Genomic DNA, 18,814 nt, shown 5'->3' with positions numbered 1-18,814 from the left:
AGACTAATGGGTCTATAATTACTGGGATAATTTTTATCATCTCCGTTGAAAAGAGGAGTTACATTAGCTAACTTCCAATCCTCTTGTACCTGCACTATTCAAGGACTGACAAAAAGTAGTAGCAAGTGGCTCACATATCCAATATTTAACCTCCTTCAAAACCCTTGGGGAAATATTATCTGGCCCAAGAGTCTTATCATTTTTTAAACTTCCCAGGTTTTTCTTAACCAACTCAGAATCAATGCAGTCATCTTGTTTGATCTTGTTGCCATTTATAAACTGATCAAGATGTGGAATACTGCTTAAATCTTCATTAGTAAAAAGCAAAATTTAATAACCCAGCCATTTCGTAATCATCATATACTAGCTTTCTTTTATCATCCCTCAAGGGTCCTATCCCCCATCCTAACATTTTGTTTACCCTTAATGTATTTAAAGAACTCCTTACTATTAATTTTTACATTTTCAGCCAACCTTTTCTCATACATCCTTTTTGATGTCCTAATTTTCTGTTTCACCATCTTTCTTGATCTTCTATAATCTTCTACATCTCCTGTCATACCATGATCTGAGTGAATTAATATTTTGTCCAACAAAGAGGAACTTTGATTTTTTTCTGAAATATTTTCTCAAACATTAGGCCTAGTTCTATTTTCTTTATACTCTGAAATTTTGAAACTTTTAATTTATGGTTCTTTATTAAGCTGAAATATTGCACTATGAAGAATCTTTAGTCTATAGAAGTAACTGTACATTGCACTTGGGTAAAGTTTAATGTGTTTCCTATATTTAGGTTCTGGAGTTATTATAGAATGTCATTTAGATAAGAACTACTTGTATTCATTAGGTGAACTACTTAATATACCATCATAACATTTAAGGAATGACAGAGAGACTGATGGTCTCTACTTGAAAAAAAAACCTCCGATCCAGCACTGGTCATTTAAATATTTATCTACCCCTCTTTTAAATGCCATTAAATTTACTGCATCTGCCCATATCTAAAGGCGAACCATTCTAAGGGTCATCATCATGTTATAAATGTAAAACTGTTAAGTTAAAAATTATTTCTACTTCACCAAATGGCTTGTGTAAAAAGTATGGATAATATATCACAAAAATTTTGTAAGTTTTGCAAAAACAATATCTAATTCTGGTTGTTTTAAAACTACTAAAAGAATGGAGCTAAATATCCTCCAACCCTTGTCCAAGAAGTGAGATTAAACAATATCTAATTCTGGTTGTTTTAAAACTACTAAAAGAATGGAGCTAAATATCCTCCAACCCTTGTCCAAAAAGTGAGATTAAACAATATCTAATTCTGGTTGTTTTAAAACTACTAAAAGAATGGAGCTAAATATCCTCCAACCCTTGTCCAAGAAGTGAGAATAAACTCCAATTCAGCTGAATTTTCTGTATAATAATTTTAGGAGTATAATCTTTAAATCTTTTGGTTTTATTATTATCTCGTAGAATGTCTCGTCGAGATTGGAGTTTCGATTGCAAAGTATATGTTGGGAACCTAAACAGTGGAGCAGCCAAACATGAAATAGAGGCAGCTTTCAATAAGTTTGGTCCTCTTAGAAATGTCTGGGTTGCCCGAAACCCACCAGGATTTGCATTTGTTGAGTTTGAAGACAGCAGAGATGCTGAAGATGCAGTTCGAGCCATGGATGGAATGTAAGCACTTAAAACTTATTCACATATGTTTGAGTAATTCTACTTCTGAAGGTGTACTAGGTATATATATCTTTGGTGATTTTTGCTAGTAAAGCTACTCAAATATTTGTTTTTTTACACATATGTCATTGGAATATATGTATATCAAACTGTTGAAGGACTATCATTATAACTTAAAAATAATCAAATCATTTACAACTGGGTCTTTTATTTTATTAATTGTCATGAAAATGTTTAAGCTTTGACTGTACATCTCATTCCAGGGAAAGAATGGAAATGTGCAGATGTTTTACTTTCTCTTTTTATGTAATTTTTATTACTTGTTTTCATTAAATAATCTTCACAGAAAAATTTAGTTCCTAAGCCTAATGTTTACTTCCTCTTCCATCCCTCCCAAAATCAGATAATGATTAGAAAACCCTACCAAAATGTTACACATTTGTTACTGTGTTAAACTTGTAAATAAAGTTTTCTTCATTACCCATTCAAGCTGTCTCTAGATCTTATTACAACTGTAGTTGAAACTGAACGTAACTTGTACTAAACTTACATAGTTAGTAACTGGAGAGTGCTTGTACATTTAACTTAGCAATTGGTAACAGTGTAATTATATCTATATTACATGGTTAGTATTTATTAATAGAACTAAATAATACAAATCCTTACATTATAAAGATTAGATTAAATGAATGAAGAGGAGTTTAATGCTAACAATTCACAGGTTCTCCTCCTTTCAATACTGAAGTCCTGTTATGGTAAGTTGTCAGAGTGCAGTCCAGGAGTGTGGCTCCATCCGTAATTCCAAACCACTAATCACGGAAGCAACTGGCCGGGATCAGCCACTTACTTATTTATATGTGTATTAACTTATTTTTAATATTAGTTTTTATTTTATTATATCACTTATATTTTTCATAGTAAGTACCCAATATAAATAAGATGATTTAATGTTGTTACTATACACTTTAGGGGTTTACACTGGCCTTGGCATAGGCTTTCCTCTGTCCAGTAATCACCTCAGAGTTCTGATAAAGCCCAATCAGTAGATTTAACCGATGACTGTCCTTCAATGTTAAAAAGAAAAGGAAATTAACTAAGTCAAAATTCCTGCCTTCATGGTTCTAAGTTATTTTATACATTGTATATGATATACATAAACATTAAATACTTATGACATGTTTTACATTAGATGTTATAATAATATGTATGTCAACAACAGGTAATCCACTACTTAGGAACAATAAGTGTGTCCGTTTATAAATTTCTTGTTCACTAATAATGGATCTAAACTTTATTTAAGATCTAAGTTTAGTACGTCTGTGTTAAATTAACTGTTGTTCAGAAAAGCTGTAAATTCAAATGTATGTAAGCCTATCTGTAATTACAGTAATAATAATCTGGCAAACCAAACATCTTAAGCCTAATCTACTCTGGTAGAAACCTCATGACTTATGTAGTCCAGACTTAAGTGTTAAATAAGTAGAATACTTATCTTTAACAAACTCTGTGTATGTTATGAATTACCTATCTCGGGCTTAGTGAAATAAATAAATAAAATACTATAACTATATTCTTAGGAATATAGGCTTATTGTTGTTATTATAATTATTATTATTATTCAGAGTTAAAATTTTGGAATAGGCCTCGGGAAACATGACTAAGATTCTCCTCAGACCATTATTGTTGATTACTCAAATTTTAGCTTGCAGGCATTATTCTCAGATTACTATTGATTTTACATTAAGATTATATATATAAAATGTGCATATTCGTACACTAACTTGGACATTTGGGTTTATGTTTCATTTAATACTGTCTAGGCTTAGAGCTCGGAAGTATAATTTCTTTGAATTATAGGTGTAGTACATAGATGTCATTACATAACAGGTTATTGTGGGAATGTAAGCAACAAGTAAAGCATGAAATAGCAGATAGTGTATAACACATTATTTGACAAATGTAAGTGTAAGATGTCCATAAAAACCACACTGCTGGATCTGTTTTGGACAGGTTTGTTTTACATTTTGTTTTTGATATATCTTGATGATTAAAGGTGCAGATATGCTGTCAAGTTGGCCAGTATCAAAATTAAACCATGCTTTTATTAGCCCATTTGAATATAGGTAGGTCAAAACTGAAAACAAGAACACTTAATGTTACCACTCTTTCACTGCATCGTAACAAATTGTAGCTGTTCTTTCCAGCAAACAAAGAAATCAGGTTTATAGATTTTAAGAAAACACTTAATATTGGACAGTTTCAAGGAGCTGATATTGCAGCATCTTCAGTAACACATACAAACTACTCAAATTGAAGCTTGATGTTAGGAATTTTATTTTCCTTTCAGTTTGGGAAAAAATGATAGAAAATTAATTGCTCTTTGCATATGTATTATGTATAAATTTGTTTATTGTTAAGTTATCTTCATCTCATTAATTGTAAGACTGGTTTTTAGATATGCATGACCTTCAGTTTAATTTATGTCTGCTCCAGTTATATATTCTGTTTTTTAGGAAATAAAATCAGTACTGCTGAAAGTTATTTTTATTTTGTGTTGGATGATCATAATACGTGAGACTGGCACTGATTCAGGGTTCAGATTATTAGCCATTGGTAAGAAGAAGAAGAAAAAAGTTTAGATTTTCAACTTGTCAAATGCCACTAAGCATTTAATGCAGAACTTGTACTGTTGTCTGTACTCTTAACTACACATACAGCATGTAACAAATCATGTTTGTTTGTTTTTTATGTAGAATTATTAGTAAACTGTAAGATACTGCTCACTATGCAAACAAGTATTGTCATTTTTAAACCCTGTTTAGCAGATGCAGTTTACTTCATATGGATTATTTCTATCATTTAAAAATCAAAAAAGCAGCCATGAAGTGGGTTAACTGTTAAAAGATAACAGTAAATAACTTGCAGTTCTGTACTGTATATGCCATTTGGTAGATGGTTAAGTGACAGCCAATTCTTAGCAAAGATTTGATATAATGTTTACATATTTTTTTGAGTTATAGAAGATTTAGTTTTATGGAGTTAATACTGAATTTAATTTTTTTATAAAGGAGAGTTTGTGGTAGCAGAATAAGAGTGGAAATGTCTCATGGTCGATCAAGAAGAGGACGTGGAGGAGGAGGTCGACGTCCACCTCCACCACCACCACCACCAAGGTAGAGTAATCTATTATATATATATTACAGTTGGCTGTACCTGCAGCAGTTCAACTTGTTGGGGAGAACTTGTCGCCTTCGGAATAAAAACATACTTAAATAAAGTTCAATATTTATTTCTTTGAAATTCATGATGCAGAAAATCAATTTTTTAAGGTGTTTTTAATGTTGTTAGTATTTGATTTTATAATGATCTGTTAATAATGATTCTGACTACATCCTTTTTATTACAATTTTTTACACGTATAGTGTTCCTCATTTGGCTTAAACTTACGTGTTTTTATTTCTTCATTTCAATAAATTTTGTGAGAAGTTCTATAAAGTAACTGCTTTTGTCCTAGATGCATGCGTTACACCATTCTGTGCGGAAGTATGTGACAGGGACAGTAGAAGTCCATACTTTTCTCTTACTGTAATTATAGAAGGTAACCAGCCAGAGATGATTGGTTACAACTTGCCCATATGAAGTTCTCCTACAGAATGTGTTATAAACATGTATTTAAAACCCCCAATATTTCTTTTAGATTTTGCTTCAAAATGCTTCAGTAATGGACCTGGTCAAAACCTTGCAAGGTACTCGTCTCGACTGCAGCCTGCACAAGGTATCTCCAACGCAGAACACTCTGTTTGAATTAGCCCACCAATTTCTACCATTACACCAGTTAATGCTGCTCATCACTTCTTAAAAACAGAACAGCCTACAAACCACAAGGTTTCGGCAATCAAATGTCCACTTCTTCCTAAAAACAACATTGCAACTGTATCTCAATCTATCTTCATTTGCATCATTGGTCTTCCTTGGTCTGCTACCAACCAGCATTCCAACGTGACACTATGTAATCACCTAACCCACATCTCACCCACACCGTTCATCTTGGGTGCATCTTGGATGCATCGCTTACAACATTTCTACCAATCTTATCCTACACCTACCTCAGAACTTACTGGCTGTGATCAGGGCATATCAATCGCCATTATGCATTTTGCCAAAGGCTTCAGTGTACGGGTATTGTCTTTCTTCCTGTATTGTTTTTTTTTCAGGATCAATAGTTTTTACAAATTTTATTTTGATATTTGCTAAGTGTTTTAGCTGTAGATCATAAAAATCAAATCAAATGGGTTTGTTAATTTAAAAAAGTAATTTTTGTTTTCTGCAACTTTTGTCACAAATACAAAAGTTCCAAGAACTTTATGAAAATTATTTTAAGTCTATCCGATGGCTTGAAGTTCCAGTTTGAGGTCTGTTAAATTAAGATTTTTAATTGTTATTTGTATATACCGTTTCATACCAGGTCCAAAACTTGATTTTGAAATTGTGGGAATGAAGATAGATAAAAAAAGGTTCATTAAATTTTTTCCTAAAGTTTTAAGTTAGTATTTCTGTTTTTTTTTGTCATGTTATCAAAAAGATCTTCAGTTCAGAGATATAAATGTAGTTGAGCTGCAGAGTACTAAAGAGGTTTTATTTCCTGTATGGTTTTCTTTTTTTCTTTTTTTTTTTTTCTTTTCAGCTGGAGGTCTAAATGTTAATTTGTTAGTTTCGTTTCTTCTAGGTCTTTGGTTGAAGAACTACACATCTCCAAATCAAACACTGGTCTGTTTCAAATTCTGTGACCTTGCTCTGGATAAAACTTTTCCAAATTACTGTATCAATTATAGTTTTATTTTTAGTAAAATATAGTATAATTGTGTTTGTGTTCAGAAGTAGTGTTTATATTTCAGTGCTTTATAGACTTAACACGTGTCAGTTACTTACGCACACACACGTTTATAGTTAAGAAATAGGCCATTAGATATTTTTCTTCAAACAAGAATTATGTTAACTAAAGTTTAGATATTGTTAAAAATATAAGACTGGTGGAATAGTTTTTATAGTATTTGGTTGTTTTTCCTTTGGAGTATGTATATTAATTCATTTCTATTGTCAAATTGTGATACGTATATAGTTGCCAATAACTCCATGTTTGTTTTGAGGAAATGATAAAAAATTCTTTGTTACAAGTTTTTTTTTTAAGATTTTAGAAATTAGTAATGTCATATTTTGTGTTAGAAAAAACTTCAATGAAAAAGACATTGGTAGGTAAGATATCTTAGAAATACTAATTGGCAGATTAAATTAACTTGAATAAATATAATGTTGTAGGTATCGATCACCAAGGAGGCGCTATTCGCGTAGTAGAAGTCGGAGTAGGTCTCGCAGTTCACCACGTCGCAGCCTAAGTCGATCACCTGTCAGGAGATAAAAAACTTGGGACATTGTTCAAATGATTTTTGAGGTTTTAAGGTATGTATTAAAATTTTGTGTTTATCGCTAGGTTGGGTTTTAGCTTCACTCGAAGTACATAGTTTACACTGACCAAAGTTGTTATTATTATTACGTGCAGTAAATTCAGAGATACTGGATTTGTTTCATTAAGTACAAAGAAACTAATTAACCTTGAAGTTCACTTATTGAAACTAATTTTCTGATGCTAGACTACATTCCATCATAATTTTAACTCTTGTTTGGAAATAACAAACAGAAGGTATTTTTGGAATTACTTCGTTTTCCACAAACAATATTTGAGCTTCACTCCAAAACAACTACATTTATAATCAGGTGACACTTTTCCCCAAGTTGGTAGCTAATTAAGTACACTTTTTTTTACAGTTCTACTTATAAAGATATTAAAATGCATTGTTTCATCAGTCAGGTACTTTTGCTGTTAAATATATATTTGACGTATTGTGTCAATTAAGTATTTTTATGTTTTGGCCTATTACAGAATTCACTGTAAAGAATTGACCATTGTATGAAATCACTCATTTTGTATGTAAAGTACATATAAAGTAAATAATATCACATATTGATGGTGTTTGTGTTTACACTGTTTTTGTGACTCATATTTTTAAGATCCTGTAACCACAAGAAATTTTGTGCATTAACAGTTTACGAAAGCATGCTTAAAAAACCAAATCTGTTGGTAATCGTAGAATTAACTCGATTATGTCTAGCACTTTCCAGCAAATTTATTGTAAAAAGTAAAGTATGAAATACAACATTAGAGCTGCGTGATTATCTCTTTATAATCAGTTAATCAAAGTTGTGATTAATTAATTAATTAATACCATGCTAAATAATCAACTTAGTCTTCTGTGAATTTATTGATTAATGATCTTGAAGATTAATCAATTAGCAAATCACACAAATTAGCCAGCTGTACTTGTGAGCAGGAAATTATCCCGTTTCTTTATATATATTTGAGTACTATTAGTCGGAAGGATCGCTCGTTCACAGTTTCAAGCATTCCCCTCTTAATCTCTCTCTCTCTCTTTATGTGACACAATTAAGAATTAAGTGCTTTTTGTGGAATTTTAACAAAATCTGACCATAAATATTAGATTTGAATGTAAAATGTAATTGTTTTTTATTTATTTTTATAACTTGCAGGCATTCAATAATTTTATAAAAATTATTTTTTAAATATCCTGTTAGATCATGTGTACTGTTCAATATACATTTAGTATTTATTACATTATTGACTCTAACAATGGGGTATCACACACAGTTCTGTTTTTACTACAAATAAATACTGCATTGCATTTAAATATTTTTTATTGTGCACATATTTTGTAGACACGTTCTTGTAGACAAAGTTGTTCAGCATTAAATTTCAAGTAATTTATTAAACCTGGAAGTACTCGCATAAGAAAGGCTAGACTTTGCATAGTAATTGACTGTTACATTGTACTGTAATATGCGTGAACACTTGTGTATTCCATATTTAGAAGGCATTTATTTCTAATATAAGTAACCTAGGAAACCAGTTTACTGAAAGGTTTTCTCAAACTACCGTTAATTCCTTGTTTACCATAGAGGTGCTTCGTACTCCTGCTGTTGCCATTCCCAAAGACCATACAGGCATACCTTGATAAAGGTTTTTAACACTGAATCCAATGGTATACGGTTTGCACGGCCTTTTTGTAATGAAATGTACAATAAATGAAAAAACCTTTTTGATAATTTCACTGGTTCCTGGGAATACAAAACATCTGACACAGTTTGAACTCTACTTATTGATTAAAAATATACTAATTCAGGCAGGTATTTTAGTGTGTGCTTAAACGTTATTATACTTTAAGCTTGGCTTCACCAATAAGCAAATTTTGAAAGTTATAGAATCAGCTAAGACTAATCGTGTGTGTGTTTGTGTATGATCAATATTAAAACATCGAGACTCTGTGACTTTAGTGTAACAGTCACAAATCCATGTAAACATTCAGTCATTTCAATACTGTTTTTATACTAACACCTTTATGATTAATGTGGATGTTTTGTCTAATATCATCATCAAATAGAATAGGACAGGACATGGCAACATGTACTGTAATCGCATGGCGATGCTCCAAAATCCTTGTAATATAATGTACTCAGTCTCTGTATACATCAAAGATTTGATTCATTACGGTAAGTTAATTTAAAAATAGATTTAATTGTGTAAATATAATGTTATATTATAATGTTATATTACAAAATCCTTGTAATATAATGTACTCAGTCTCTGTATACATCAAAGATTTGATTCATTACAGTAAGTTAATTTAAAAATAGATTTAATTGTGTAAATATAATGTTATATTACAAAATCCTTGTAATATAATGTACTCAGTCTCTGTATACATCAAAGATTTGATTCATTACAGTAAGTTAATTTAAAAATAGATTTAATTGTGTAAATATAATGTTATATTATAATGTTATATTACAAAATCCTTGTAATATAATGTACTCAGTCTCTGTATACATCAAAGATTTGATTCATTACAGTAAGTTAATTTAAAAATAGATTTAATTGTGTAAATGTTTCACAAATAACTAGTACATAAAGTTTGGATTTTGATATTTAAAAAAAAAAACTTTTAGTATAATTAAGTGAATCTTATAGTTTTTGTACGTTAGTGTCCAGTACTACCAAGAAATTCTTGTATATAGTATGTGTAAGGTAATGTTTTAGAGTATGTTAAAACTTGTGGATTGAAACAAAAATGTGAGAATGTAACCAAGATAAAGACATTACTCTTAAATTTTGCTCGAATAAAATATTTTTTTTTTTTTTTACAGAAGTGACGATGTCGTTTGGAGGATAGGTGTGGACGATTTTATCCTGAATGTTTTTCATTGTATTATAAGTCATGTCCCATATTTGACGAAATATTTCTATCTGTAACTGACAAAAGCATGTCCAAGTGTTAGTTTTCTTTTGCTAAAAGTATCGGCTAATTTTCTAGAACGTACAACTCCAGAAAATATTTTCGATTAATTAAAACAAAATTTACTATTATCACTCTAAGTAAAAAGGTTTAGTTTGGCACAATTTTTGGACTGTACTTTGTGAAGAATAAAAAAAATCTATATATATAATTTCATTGTGGTATTGTGCTGATTAAATAACTAAATAAAATGACATAATCATACGGACTGAACATTACATAGTTATTACCAAAGCTTTGTAGTTAAATTGAAATATTCTGAATTCAGTTCAGATCATTGCATCGTATAAAATAGTTTTATTTTGTAAGAAATGTTCAGAAAAATATCAAGTAAACAGTTTAGGGGATCGTATTCTAAGCCATAATTTTCCCTTTAAAGGGTAGAGTTAATTATGTTATGCTTGAAACAAACAAAATAATTTATAACTATTTGAGTTTGTCAAGATAAATGTTTAGACGTTCAAAACAATGTGTAGAAGGATTCAAATTCGATGACGAGGAACCCACTTTGAGACTAATAATGGTTGGAGATGGCTTGAATGGGAATGAAGAAAAACTTTATAAGTTTAACACAACAGCAAATGTACAACGTTTCAACAATGATTTGTCATTTACCTTTGTCATCATCAAGGTAAAGAGTCAGCATCAGCAAGGGTAGTAACAAAATATACAAAGAGATCAGTGTTATTAAAGAAGAATGCAATGTATCACTTTGTGTAGACCAATATGGTGATATTTAAGAAAAGATTACTGATTTTATTTGAAGAGTTTTAAAAAATACCAAACTGTATTCAGCTACTTAATAAATTTTAAACTAACAAAAACTTTCACACAAACAGTTTGAAATCTTCATTGCTTGAATATGAGAACTTGTCTTGATTGGTGAATTCTAGATACTCGTAGTTGTCATGGCAACCTATTAGATACCCTTCGTGGTCTTTACACTCATTAATTATTTACTATTTTATTACTATTTCGTATTACTGAAAATGGCTGCTATTCTTTACGAGAGCCCCAAGAGGGAATGTGTGGTGGCAAGAGTTGGGATCATCCAAACTCTCAATCCAGTTGATAGCACGCATCTCTTCTTGACAAGCAAGTCCAAGCGTTCAGGATTAGAAACCTGATGACCTTGAACATGCTCTGCACTTTTAGCTGTGGGCATGTTATAAAAGTAATAGTCACTTCCATTATTTGGTTCAAAGAGCTGGACCTTCATGGTAATGGATGCTGCATTCTTTTTGGTCAGTAGTTCAAAATTATAGGCTGCTATATCTGAATCTTAGGGGTCCCTAACCTGGCCATTTAGCCCATGCATATGCATGAAGTGCCATACAAGTTGTAAATTCTAATTCATAATAAGATAAACTGATGGTCTATTCTTGGTACGTATCACTATTGTACAATCCCTTCAAAAGATGGCAGTAGATTAGCAGCTGAAACATAGACTACACTCTAACTGATGGTCTATTCTTGGTACATATCACTATTGTACAATCCTTCTAAAGATGGCAGTAGATTAGCAGCTGAAACATAGACTACACTCTAACTGATGGTCTGTTCTTGGTACATATCACTATTGTACAATCCTTCTAAAGATATCCCTAAAGACGGCAGTAGATTAGCAGCTGAAACATAGACTAACTCTAACTGATGGTCTACTTTTGGTACATATCGCTATTGTACAACCCTTCTAAAGATATCCCTAAAGATGGCAGTAGACTAGCAGCTGAAACATAGACTACACTCTAACTGATGGTCTATTCTTGGTACATATCACTATTGTACAATACTTCTAAAGATGGCAGTAGATTAGCAGCTGAAACACAGACTAACTCTAACTGATGGTCTATTCTTGGTACATATCACTATTGTACAATCCTTCTAAAGATATCCCTAAAGATGGCAGTAGATTAGCAGCTGAAACATGGACTACACTCTAACTGATGGTCTGTTCTTGGTACATATCACTATTGTACAATCCTTCTAAAGATGACAGTAGATTAGCAGCTGAAACATAGACTACACTCCAACTGATGGTCTATTCTTGGTACATATCACTATTGTACAATCCTTCTAAAGATGGCAGTAGATATGCAGCTGAAACATGGACTACACTCTAACTGGTAGTTAGTATTTTTAAAAAAAGTAATTAATTTGAAGGGCATAGGTGGACGATGTGGTAAAAGCTCTGGATTTTGCAGCTGGAGAGCTGGGTTCGAATCCGTACAATATCACAAAATATTATGTGAACTTTAAGCTGTAGATGCATTATAAAACTGACAGTCAATTCCTAGTATGGTGATGCTGATTTCCCTTTGGTCAGTAGTTCTAAATTAGGGATAGCAAGAGATAACCTTAGTGGTTATGCCATAAATATAACTGATTAATTAATTAATTTAATTAATAATTAGTCTTAAGTAATCGTATAGCAGTACTAAGCATGACAACGATTGATATCCAATCGCTAAAATCACCAAACAGCACTAAAATCCGAATTTCGATCCCAGTGATGGACACAGCAGATTGCCCAATGTGGATTTACTCTCAAAACAAACAAAGTAGTTAGCCTTTTAGCTACATTCACCAAAAGTTAAAAATAAGGAGGACACTTGACATTAGTTCTAAATTTGATCAAAATCAAATGAAAACTTTTCCAGTTATTCTGATCATAGACACGTAAACAAGTGAAACCAATATCACTGCTGTCTGTTAGGGGTAATTAACATTTTGCTGAACCATGGGCCTTCTGTTACACAGTTGCAACAGAACCACTTGTGAACAGGATCGATGCCCTGAAGAATGTTAACATAAATACACATGTATACTTTGATAGTTATAATATACCTTGTGTGGGCCGAGCGTGGCCTAACAGATGACAAATTTGAGGATCATAATTCGCAACCTGATGTCTTAAAATCAGTTTGGGACCGTATATATGTTATAAGATGACGGTCAAATCCTAATATTTAGGCGGTACAACCGTTGACTAGCTGGTTTGGAATCTCGCGCAAAGCTACACGAGGGTTATTTGCGCTAGCCGTCCCTAATTTAGCAGTGAAAGACTAGAGGGAATGCAGCTAGTCGTCACCACCGACCGCCAACTATTAGGCTACTCTTTTACCAACGAATAGTGAGATTGATCGTAACATTATAACGCCTCCACGGCTGAAAGGGCGAGCATGTTTGGTGGGATGGGGATTTGAACCCGCGACCGTCAGATTGCGAATGAAGGGCTCTAACCACCTGTCCACGTCAGGCCCTTAAACTAGTTGTTTACCGCCTAGCTCACCACTTTAAAATAATATATTTTTTCCATATTAGTTAAATATAATTGCGTTTCAGCTATTGCGATTCGATTGTAAATACTCGTGTTTTGTTAAGGAAAACTCTGATAAGTCTCCTTCTACAAGATGTTTCCCGATTTGTATATATATATATTGTTTAATTTGAGAGCAATTCCTTGTTGAGGAAGAGTTAAAATAATAATCCTATGTGTGTAAATAGAGAATGTTTTTCAACGCGTGCATCGTTTTAGACGAAATGTCGTTATCACAACAGGAAACAGTATTTAATAACATACAAAACTTAATGTCCTCTTTGTATCACACGCAAGATACCCGGATGTGTCAAGAGTGTCGATTACCCTAATACCACGAATAGTATTTTGTAAACTCAGCGCTGTTGCTAGGCAACAAGTGAGCCACGAATTGTTTTGCACATACCCGCCACCAGAACACTCACGTCGTTTTGCATATGTTTTATTAACCAGCCGTCAATGTTACGTTAAACAAAAGGAATACTGATCAGGTCAAGTTTTTGCTAGTGGATTGTTTTTGCTTTTTCCTCACAAAAAATCCGCATGAACGGACTTAACGGTAAGTTTTAAAAATATAGAGTATCTGCATAGAAATTATTCATAAATTTACGGTGATGTCCATGTTCTCGTAGGATATAAATCATTTGCTTATTAAAATTCAACCTGAAGAAAATGTTTAGTTAGGGTTTGTTTCATACGGTTGATTGATCGAATGAAATATTAATACGTTTGTTTGAAGTTAAGCACAAAGTTACACAATGGGCTATCTGTGATGTGGCCACCACAGGTATCGAAACCCTGTTTATAGCATTGTAAGTCCGCAGACATACCGCTGTGCCACTGGGGGGCTAAAAACGAAGGTTTGTTTGAAGTTAAGCACAAAGCTACACAATGGGCTCTCTGTGCTCTGCTCACCACGGGTATCGAAACCCGAATTCTAGCTGTGCCACTGGGGGGGCGTTCCCGTCCGTCTCTATTACATTCTTTATATATTGACTATGGTTTATTGTCTAACGAAGGTGTCCCAGAAGTCTGGACCCATAAGGAAAAATACACAATATCAAATTGCATGCCATTAACAGCCCCACACACATATCAGTTCTTGGTATATTGTGCCATTAGGGTGTTTCCTGAAATATACACAACTGTCATTAGAAATGTGTTTGTTTAACTTTAATAATATGACGTCTATTTTCCCTATGGCTCCAGACTTCTGGGGCACCCTGTGTTTATATATATATATATATATATATTGTGTGTGTATTCCACCTAAAGATAGAAATATATATCTATATATGTATTTATTATATATATGAAGGTGCATCAGTAAAAGTCCCATGGTAGTTCAACAGCGCCCCCTCCCCCCAGTGGCACAACGCTAGAATCCTGGTTTCGATACCGGTGGTGGGCAGAGCACAGATAGCCCATTATGTAGCTTTTTGTGCTTAATTACAAACAAGCTCAACGGTATGTCTGAAAGCATATAACTCTAAAAGCTGAGTTATGAAACCTGTGATGGGACAGTACAGATTAGCCATTGTGTAGTTTTAGACATAACAACAACCAAACCACATAATCAAAATCGTTTATTAATATGTTTACAGCTTATTAATTCATTAACGTATCCTATATTAAGTCAGGTCTGAATATATAAGGTCCAGTCCTTTGGACTATCACGAACTGCTATTGTTAAAAGTACTGTTATGTCTCTGTTAGTTTGTTGATTTCCGGTATACATTCTTTTCGAGGAACTTCAGCGATACAAGTCCTTTCTAAAATACAACTAGTTTATTCTTTCTCGATACAACTTTGCAATACACAGAATTTCCACCGTCACTAATTTAACTACTTTTATAAACACACGCTATAATTCACAGCGATTCACACACTTTACTTACGGCGCCAGCTGTTGGCTCGACTCAATTAATTATCTCTATATCTATCTATGCAATTCTATCTTTTTTTCGCTGGCTTTATTTGCCGGGCTTATATACTAAAAAAGAGGGTGCTTGGAACAAACTAGAGTTGCCAGGAAAATTCATGATTCTTCGAGAGACTCCAGCGCGCATGCTCCCAGCGTTGCCTGACTTCCGCTGTCGTAACAGTACTTTACAATTGCCGGATCTTCATTTTATCCAATCTTTTTCGTGCTTCTTTGTCTTCAGGCTTTAACTTTTTTAGTCACCAAAGCTTGGAGTTGGAATATTTTAAATTTCTTCTTGGATTGAGTTTTACATTTAAATGGAAATCCCATGCAGAGAATATTAAACTTTAAATAATTATATACAGTTTCAAACAATCAATAGGTTGCGCTCCTGTAAACATAAAGGTTTTATTACTAATAAAATCTGAAACGTTTCACAGTCTCTGAGGCTAAATTTGATGTGTGTATTTGTTTAAATAGATTTTGTGTGTTTGTCCTGTTTTTCGTCAGCCATTGTTATTGTTGACTTTAAAAATCACTAAATTAAAATTACTTAAAGATGTCTGTACCAGACAAAGGGCCTAACTCGGTGAATGTATCATTGATCGTGTAACGGTCGAACAATGAAATCACGTCGTGTATCATATTGCTTTTAAAAACACAGGACAGTGACCTCATTCAACAGAACCGATGTTGAATCGTTACCGTTGTGGTACAACGTGTTTATGTGTATACATAACCAAAACACATAAATAAAGGTTTCCACTTGTAGATACAGATAAAACTACAATTCTTGAACTCTTCATTTCCTACCGGTTTCGTGACTTCAAAGATTACTCTGCAGGATGTAATTTTACAAATGATTTACAATAAAAAACATTCAAGTGCCAATTTTTAACTCACTATAAATACCATGAATTAAATACATATTTTTCAAAATGTACAAACATAAAGTGCAATCCTTATACAAATGAAATACGTTAAAATGTGTTCAAAAAATCAGTTAGTTTAAGCTTAAAAAATATACTGTTACGTCTCTGGTCGTTTGTTAATTTCCCGTATAATTTCTTTCGGATGAAACTTTAGCGACACAAGTCCTTTCTTAAATAAAACTAGTTTATTCTTTCTCAATGCAACTTTGCAATACACTTAATTTCCACAGTCACTTTAACTTAAACACACGCCATAATTCACAACGATTCATACACTTTACTTACGGTCACTACCGCGCTTCACTCATTTGTCCGTCTCTATCTCTGCCTGTCTGCAATTCAATTAATTATCTCGCTTCATTTGCCTGCTTACATACCAAAATAGAGGGCGTATAGAAAAGGCTAGAGTTGCCAGGAAGAGACATGATCCTTCTAGAAACTCCAGCGCGCATGCTTCCAGCGTCGCGTGACTTCCGCTGTCGTAACAGTACCTTCAATTCTTTTCTATTCCTTTATCAATTTTCTTTTGATTAAAATTTTATTTTAAACTGTACTTTATCCTGTTATTTTAGAAAAGTATATTATTTCCATAATCTTTAGTAATTTAATACAAAAATATATATTTCTTACTTTATTTTCCATTTTCGTTTTTTTTTGTTTGTTTGTAATTAAGCACAAATCTACACAATGGGCTACCTGTGCTCTGCTCACCACGGATATCGAAACCCGGATTCTAGCGTTGTAAGTCCGCAGACATACCGCTGTGCCACTGGGGGGCTCCGTTTTCGTAATTCTCACTCATAGTTTTATCAGATATAAATAACACTAGATTTGAAGTCACGTGATTTTCGGCATGCGCAAGCGGCCACCATTGCTATGTGTTGAACTTTCAAAGCCCGCCAGTTGAATTTACAAGTCCTCTGGTGGGACAGCGGTAAGTTTTCTGATTTACAATGCTAAAATCAAGGGTTCGATTCCCCTCGGTGAACACAGCAGATAGCCCGAAGTGGCTTTGCTGTAAGAAAACAAACACACGAATCTACAACTTATGGCCATTTTCCATCTGAACTAGACGTTTGGATAATGTATATATTCGATTTTAATAAATTTGTCAAGACAAGATGATCTAAACCTAATTTTAACTTAGAAATAAGTGCAAAAATCGTCCACAAAACATACATATCTGACCTGTCATATGAAGAAGGCATTGAATTTTATCCCAGAGGGAAGTCTTAAGATTAAAATCTGTTCTTTTTCCTCGGTGTTTATTATGTGTCACAGAAAAAATAAACATCTCAAATGTTGTTGCCAATGAATAAGAGGTGGCGCATCATTTCCTTTTCTTGGGGGGGGGGGGGTAGAGAAGAATGTTATTTATGTATCTGCATGTACAAACATTCAATGTTCTTCATTGAAGTGGATGGAAATAATTAAGAAAATTTATGTTATAAATATAATAAAATTAATTTGGATTTAGATGAGTATTTGAGGCAAAACTTGATACAAATGCTTGAAAATATACACACATATATATATACAATATAAAGTCCAAGGATTTTGGATTGAAATGGGCCACCTGCAAAATTTTAATCACTCATGTAATTCTGAGAATGAGTTTATTGACCGTATTATTAGGCCTGTTAATTCCTGGATAAACCATAACGTCACTGATCAGACTAGACTTGTCTTAAACCATACAAATTAACCCAAATTTCCTCTCTCATCCATTAGCGAATTGGTATATTTAATAAACTTCTACCTTGACACTCGGTGATAGCATCAAAAGTGGATGTACACAGAACTTGTATCTGTAGACAGTGTATGTTTTGGCAATGTCTCTGTATAGCCTGACTAACCAGCAGGCAACATTAGAATGTCGTGGATGATTATTTTAACTTATATGAGTATTGTCAGCATTTCAAATTAAAAGCTATCAAACTTTCATGCCGAATTGTGTAAGTGAAATGCCTTCCAAAAAAAAAAGACTTGGATGTATACTTTGAAACTAGATGTAAACATCCACGCCAGTTCGTTGTCGCCACCATGTACACGGCGAAGTTGCCCACCGTAACTTAATATATTATACAAAAAAATGGTTTTACTTACTTCTAGAATGTAACACCCTCCGCTTCGACTCTTAGTCAGCATTTCAAATTAAAAGCTATCAAACTTTCATGCCGAATTGTGTAAGTGAAATGCCTTCCAAAAAAAAAAGACATGGAAGTATACTTTGAAACTAAATGTAAACTACCACGCCAGTGCGTTGTCGCCTCCATGTACACGGCGAAGTTGCCCACCGTAACTTAATATATTATACAAAAAAATGGTTTTACTTACTTCTAGAATGTAACACCCTCCGCTTCGACTCTTAGTCAGCATTTCAAATTAAAAGCTATCAAACTTTCATGCCGAATTGTGTAAGTGAAATGCCTCCTAGAAAAAAAAACAAAAACTCGCATATATACCTTAAGACTAGGTGTAAACATCCATGCCAGTTCGATGTCGCCACCATGTACACGGCGAAGTTGCCCACTGT

At 33.1% G+C, this 18,814-nt stretch overlaps 2 protein-coding genes across 5 annotated transcripts in view; both read left to right on the top strand.

Moving 5' to 3' along the window:
• The window catches only part of LOC106470732 (serine/arginine-rich splicing factor 3-like), a 20,556-nt gene extending 10,297 nt beyond the window's left edge, over positions 1-10,259 (top strand). The window contains exons 2-6 of one of the 4 annotated variants that reach the window (XR_002613111.1): positions 1,474-1,680; positions 4,749-4,853; positions 5,378-5,853; positions 6,997-7,137; positions 9,955-10,259. Coding sequence is in view for 1 of the 4 variants with exons in the window: in XM_013931296.2 (XP_013786750.1) it covers positions 1,475-1,680; positions 4,749-4,853; positions 6,997-7,096 (411 nt within the window). In the remaining 3 variants the exon portion in view is untranslated. The other 3 variants (XR_002613112.1, XR_002613113.1, XM_013931296.2) reach the window with 3 other exon arrangements.
• Positions 10,260-13,884: 3,625 nt separating this feature from the next.
• The window catches only part of LOC111088654, a 17,683-nt gene continuing 12,753 nt past the window's right edge, over positions 13,885-18,814 (top strand). The window contains exon 1 of the mRNA XM_022399369.1: positions 13,885-13,981. The gene's annotated coding sequence lies outside the window, so the exon portion shown is untranslated. The remainder of the gene's footprint in view (positions 13,982-18,814) is intronic.

This window comes from Limulus polyphemus, unplaced genomic scaffold (assembly GCF_000517525.1).
Source record: "Limulus polyphemus unplaced genomic scaffold, Limulus_polyphemus-2.1.2 Scaffold4189, whole genome shotgun sequence".
NCBI classification, from domain to species: domain Eukaryota; kingdom Metazoa; phylum Arthropoda; class Merostomata; order Xiphosura; family Limulidae; genus Limulus; species Limulus polyphemus.
Note: the sequence above shows the minus strand (reverse complement) of the source record. Positions and strands in the feature narration are given on the sequence as shown.